Source organism: Platalea leucorodia (assembly GCF_965183815.1).
Source record: "Platalea leucorodia genome assembly, chromosome: 8".
NCBI classification, from domain to species: domain Eukaryota; kingdom Metazoa; phylum Chordata; class Aves; order Pelecaniformes; family Threskiornithidae; genus Platalea; species Platalea leucorodia.
The window spans coordinates 36,841,632-36,848,289 of NC_138830.1; the positions used below are offsets into that span (position 1 = coordinate 36,841,632).

General features: G+C 49.0%; 1 protein-coding gene across 1 annotated transcript; it reads left to right on the plus strand.

Moving 5' to 3' along the window:
* The first annotated feature begins 3,906 nt into the window (after positions 1-3,906).
* On the plus strand, positions 3,907-5,659 carry FBXL8 (F-box and leucine rich repeat protein 8). Its single transcript, XM_082319348.1, has 2 exons — positions 3,907-4,071; positions 4,580-5,659. The coding sequence occupies exons 1-2, from the start codon at positions 3,908-3,910 to the stop codon at positions 5,553-5,555; spliced, it is 1,140 nt and encodes a 379-aa protein (XP_082175474.1). The 5' UTR covers position 3,907; the 3' UTR covers positions 5,556-5,659.
* The last annotated feature ends 999 nt before the right edge of the window (positions 5,660-6,658 follow it).

Sequence of the window (6,658 nt, forward strand, 5' to 3'; positions counted from 1 at the left end):
AATTACTCTGTTTGGATAGCTGAAGAGCTGCCCACCGGCTGGGATGGGGTGTGTGCCCCTGGTCCGTCAGGCATGGAGGAAAGCGGGGTTGCTTGAATCCCCTGCGTAGCTTGTGGCTGACGGCACCACGAGGCTGCTGGGTCCTGGCCGGTGCTCTTCAGCTTTCCCCCGTGACACTGCTAATGAGAGTGAACGGTGGAAATGAAGATTGGTTGGGTTAGTAATTACTGAGCAGCGGAGGAAGTTCAGCTCTCACGCTCTCCCTTCCCTGGAGGTCATTTTGAAAAGGTGTCCTAGGATAATTGAATTGTGGAACACGGTAACTCTGCAGCATCTGTCACAGCATCCAGGGGCGTCCGTTTGCTCAGGAGGGGAGATGGATTAATGATGTGGAGCTTCCTTCTCCAGGCGACTCCAGCAGGCTCGGCAGGCAGGCAGGGACACCTCGGCTGGTCCTCGTGTCTCCCACAGGAGGGGTAAGACGATGGTGTCAATATAGCTGCTGAATTCTGCTGGGCGTTCTGGTTTAGTCCTTCCTGCAGTGATACCTGAACGGTTTCCCGCCTCTTTCTGAGCCAGGCGAGGCTGTTAACTCCACTGTGGTCCCCTGACGAACTGAACGGACAGGTACAGAGAGTAAAGCAGCTTTTCCCGAGCCCATTAGAGGTTCTGTGGCAAGCAAAGCTGGATTTGGGGCTCCATCGCTCAACCTCAGGTAGGAGCCTCCTGCCCAGGCTGCGTTTGTCTTGCATGGATGTCCTCCCGCGAGCAGAGGGATAACAGCAGCTCCCTGGTTTGTCCCCAGCTGGCGAGAAGCTGGTGCGGGCCCGGGGCCGGATTTTGTGCTCAGGTGCTAGCTGCCGTCACTCTGGCTTGGCAGTCGGTTTGTGCAAACCCCCTGGGGAACTCAACTTCAAACAAAAATGGAAAGCATTATAAAAGATTTTTTTATGTATACATGTATATATATGTTAAAAATACATATATATTTAATGCTATTTTACAGCAACGGTATTGTAACAATAAAGTGAATTTGTTTGCCAAAGTAAAATTGAAATAAATCCCTGAAGGGGTTAATCCAGGCTGGCTTTTCTGGGTGCTGTCCTTTACAGGGTCAGGCCCTGGTGTGGTGTGGATGGCCTGCTGGTGCCAGCGCTTTTGGAAACCAGGCATTTGCTTGCTGACAGTTTGAGAAGCAACTCATGAGTTCATGCATTTAAAGGTTAATGAGGTTAAATGAGACCAGACATCCCAGCCTTCCCTTACAAAAGACAAGCCTGAAGCGGTGTGGGCTCCCAGAGCCAGGTGGGAACCACAGTTGCTGTGGGGACCCTCACCCACCCGTGTCCCATTAACATTTCTCCGTGAAGCTAATCTGTTCGCCGTATATTGAGGGGGTAAAAAGGGAAAGGGTCGCTGAGACCCGAGTTTCTCTTCCACTAACCCTTGCCGAGCGCGTGCGTTCAGGGAGCAGCCCGCGTGGCGAAACCACAGTGCCTGGTAAGCGCCCGGAGTTTCACCCTGTTGCTTCCCGCTGGGGAAGCGAAGATGCCGGCGCGGGGAGAGGCAGGAGCTCGGGGTGCCGGGGCGCAGTGGGGTGCCGGGGCGCAGTGGGGTGCCGGCCCGGGGAACGCAGGCTCGGCGGGAGCCCGGCGGCTGCAGCGCGGGCAGGCCGGGCGCTGGGGCCCGGCAGGGGCGCGGGGTGCGAGGTAACCGGGGGGGCCCGGGCGCTGGAGGAGGAGGAGGAGGACGGGGCTGCCGCTCTGCGCGTCGCCATGCGGGACAGCGCAGCACCCCGCTCCCCCCCGCGGGCAGGGAAGGCGCCCGTCTCTCCGCTGTTAGTTTCGGCATCTCCTCCTCCGCTCCTCCCTCCGGGCCGCGGCCGGCGCAGGGAGCCGCCGGCGGGGAGCGCGGAGGAGGCGGCCGGGCCCCGCTCCCGAGGTAGGCTGCGCCCCTGCCCGGCGGGGCCTGCGCGGGGCCCGAGGGGCTGCCGCGGCGGGGCTTCCCCGCGCTGCCGGGCCCGCAGCGGCCGGCGGGCCGGGCGCCTCGGGCCTCTCGCCCGGGTGAGCTCCGCCCGTTCCTGTGGGCGCTGCCGGGCGCTCGCTCCCCGCCGGCGCCCGCCTGGCCTGCGCGGGGCCTGCCGCGCCGGGAGCTGGGCCCGCCGTGCGGCGGGCAGGGCGCGGGGAGCCGCCGGGGCTCAGGGGATGCGGTGGGAGCCCAGCTGCCCGCCCCGGGGCGGGCACCCGAGGTGGGCCCAGGCCAACCGCAGCCTTCACGCACCGTGAACCGTGCTCCTCGCTGACTCAAAGCCATGCAGTTACTTAAAGTAGCACCAATAATTGTGCTTTTCTGCCCGCCCTCCTGCTCTCGGGCCGTATTTTTGAGCTTTTCCAAGCAATCACCATGGCTAGAAATGCACTTTTGCTTTCTGAGTGATTCAGGGTGCTTTTTGCATGGCTCCAAGGGCTCAGGCTTTAAGGAAAAATATCATCATGAAAATGAAAGGAGCTGAACACGTAAGATTTCATGTAGGGCAAAGAGCAGTTTAATATTTTGGCAAACGTGTATTAGAGATGGTATTAAAAGCGGCTAAAAGTAGAAAAGCAGGGTCCGAGGTGTGAAGGTAATTATCAGAGAAAATGACAAAAGATAGCGAGTTCCCAGGAAGGAAGCAGGACTCTGTCACTTGGCTGTTCTAGCTCGGGGTGGGTGGAAAGGGGGTTGTCGCCGATATGATGGTAGATAAGATAGTATAGCTGCTATGCTACTGCCACCTCGCCCTCAAAATAATGAGTCACGCTTCAAAGCAGCGTATTCTAGAAAAACGTGCAGTTCTGTTCCTCTCTGCATGATGCTTTTTGCATCGCTACTCCGTGCTTGCTTCATGTTTTTCAACTCTTTCCCTACTTCGAGGATATCTAGAAGCATAGCTTTTCATTTAAATGAAACCTGCAATGCTGAGATAATGCCATGGCTCCGGGACCTGGGGCTTCAAAAGTGGGAGGGCATGCCATGAAATTCAGAGGGAGATTGCGAGACTTGGCCTATGCTCCAGTGCTCCAGTATGAGAAGGCTGAAAAAATAAGTCGTGTTGGTAGTTTTATTTGTGCAGAAATCTAGAAGATGGGTGCAACACATTTTGGAAGAAGATGAATGAAAAAGTTAGGTAATGGTCTGATGCTATGAACCTCAGCCTTCTTCCCAGGTGCTTATTCTTTTGCATTATACTTCACATGAAAGGTTAATCAAAATATGCTTTTCCATTTCTAAGTCAGACATGTATAAATACAGTTTCTGAGAACTAGAGTCACAGTGATAAAATTTTTTTTTTCAAACTGTTGCATCTTATCACAGGCAAGGACCACTAATTAAGCTACCAGTTTCTACTATAGGCTTTCTGTTTCACTGTCAGTAAAAAATAGATATGTGAGGCTGTTTTCTCTGCAGAGCTTCTGCTTGCAAAGAGGTTTTTTTTTTTTGCCCCCACAGTTTGAGAAATCTGTCTCAGCTTTTTGAATACCAGTGCAACAGTACTAGAAAATTCCCTTGCATTTTTATTACTGCAGGAAAAAAGGCTACTTTTTTTTTTTTTTCCAAAAGCTTTGATGTGACATCTTTAACTCTTGAAAAGTATCACCCATCTTCTTAGGATTGTTTGAAAAAACTGTGCAAAACAATCAGCCAACAGATTTTCCTCATTTTTCTGTTCAATGTAAAAATTTGGTGAAATTTCAAATGTGAAAAAATTATTACCTCCTCTGTGATCCAGTTGCATTGGTTTGATTTGTTAAATAAATCCTAATCTCTCTCTCTCTCTCTTCCTTTTGTTTTTCTGAACAGGGACTTTTGAGAATTAATTGCAGTTTTGGAAGTTTTTCCCATTTTTAAACCTGACTGAATCGGGAAAATGCCTGCTCCATTTCCAGAACTGTGGAACTACATCCCAGAAGAAATCCTCATCCAAATTTTCTATTATCTTTCTCTTCGAGATAGATACACAGTCTTCCAGGTGTGCAGACAGTGGGCTACAGCTGTTTCTTCTAGCTCTGTTTGGCATTTCACAGAGATCAGGTAAGAGGAGTGGGTGTCTGATGTCCAGGCACCTCTGCAGGCATAACTAGACCATTATGTTTTCAGTGCCTGTCAAACACACCACTCTACTGGGACATTATTGACGTTAATTGTGACTTCTATGTGTGATGTCTAGCACCTTTTTAATAGAGAAAATTGTGTTACGTGCTGGGGTTTTTTAATTGCTGCTGGTGATTTGGGTTTTACGGGAAGTATTACAGTCTTAGGTAAGTTGCCCTAAGTTGCCATTTGAAAATGGCAAGAGACAGTTACTAACTAGTCAACTTCATGACGACACTTAATTCTCTGAAAGGTCTTTCTGGGGACTGACTCCTCTCACCTCCTGACTCCTTCAGTGTTTGACCTTACAGTGACTCTTCAGGCATCAAGTGAGAAGTGTCTGGGGAGTCTGTTGATGCTTGCAGAAACACTAGTAAAGGAGAATGTCTGCTCTGTGGTTGCTCAGCTCAGCGCTCAGAGTGACTAAGAGTTTGTTTTACCCTTCCAGCTGTGATTCAGAGGATGAGGAAGGCATGCTGCAGAGCCTGCTCCAGTTCCTCAGCCAAATCAAACACCTGAAGATTGTATTTGACCAGTCCAAGGAGGTCAACCGGAAGAACGTGACACGCATCTTAGATGTGTTGGCAAAACGGAACCACAAACTGCAGCAGCTGTGCATTGTGTGCCATGGGGAGAACCCCTATTTCTACTCTGGCCAGGACATCCTACAGAGCATACGGAATATATGTGACACTAAAAACCAGATAGATCTTCAGCATATCGATTTTCGAAAAATGCCCTTCACTCTCGACGATGAGCTTGTTGAACTCTTAGCTACCACCAACCCAAACTTGCACAGCTTGTTCATCAACAACCGCACCCTGGTATGCAATGTGGCACCAGACACCATTAGGAAAGTTCTCAGAGCATGTCCCAAACTCTCAGCCTTGGGGGTTTACTATGCCAGTTTGTCTGATGATGTATTTCAGGAGCTGCTCAAGCCCGAAAGAGCAGCTTTCACCCATTTAGACATTTTCTGTGAGCGCCTGGACAAATATATACCAGTCATCTCAGAAGAGCTCTGGGCTGCTGTAAGTCAAAAGCATCCTCAACTCTGTGTAGACCTAGAGTTTGATCATACGGTCCCTGCCTGCAAAATACCACGGATCCTAAAACTGAATATACCTGTGAGCACACTGCAACTTAATACTTATAATTACATGGTAGATCAGATTAGGTTTGTCACCCAGAGCTACAGCAGTACTTTAAAGAAGCTGATGCTGCAAACCACGTCCTCGGAGGACTTAAATTCCTCGCTAGTAGATCTGGCCAGGCAGTGCAGAAATCTGTTGGAGATCCACTGCTACTGTGTGGTCAGCCAGGAGGTGGTAGAAGCGTTCCTCACACACTGCCCCAGTCTGAAACAATACACTCTGAAGGTCACCAAGGAACGGCACCCCTGGAAAGCAGTAACAGTTCAGTGACCGGCTCCTGCTGACTTCCAGGACAGGGACAGAATATTTAGGGCTATAAGGAAGACTCTGCAAAATGCCCTCTGCGCTCACTGAGAACATGCTGTTTCACCAGCACTGGCCGTTACATATGATGCACACCTGTTCTGCAGACCCAGCATTTACACTCAAATGTAATAGAGAAAGGGTTATGCAGAGAAATAGAATAATAGAATTGCCCTTTTTTTTTTTTTTCTTTCTTTCTTTCTTTCTTTTGTTACAGAGGGCAGGTCTATTCTTCTCTGCTGCTTTATTTAGCAGTAGCAGGAATGCCAAGTTTACCCTTTGTGGGTTTTTACTGAGGACCGGAGCAAAATTTAATTTTGATTTTACATTTTAAAAGCACCTTAAAGCCAAGCACACTGTGTCAGGTGCCCAGCAACTACTTAAATAGTAAAGGAAGTGGGTGCTTCAATGCAGCCATTTTCTGCCCAGTGGGGTACTTAGCCATGCAGATTCAGTGAACTGTAGCAACGAACTGTGGTCATCTGATGGAATATTCACTCTAACCTTGATTAATTCCTCTCTTGGCATTTCACTGATGGTGAGCTCACCTGTTACCCAGTTGTCAGGTAGCTTCCAGCATGGAGGGATATAACAGGAGCTGAATTATGTTAGGAAATACAATCAGGAGAAAAAACACTTAAGGAAAAACCTTGACAAGGTACTAATAAAAGGCACATAGCCTGCAAATTCCCTTGACCATCTTGTCTTTCCGTCGCTCAGGAATGCAGATTTCCAGGTTATAATTCAAATGCCTTTTGCAAAGTCCTTTGCTTTTATTCCATTGTTAGTATTTCTTAGGAGAATCAAGAGAGTTAACAGTTTTTGCATCTGATCTCTGCATTCACATGGAAGTTGTCTTGCATCTGAATTAGGATATGTGTGTGTTGATCTGTTGTACCAAAGATTTTGGTGCATGTTATTTGAAGAGCAGTTTCCAAGTTGAAATGATCCTGGCATAAAGCTACACTGCGAACACCTATTTAGAGCTATCTATCTAAAGCATTTATAATAATAATAATAAAAGCATATTGTCATCTAGATTCTACGTGTAGCTGTTTTCATCACTCTCT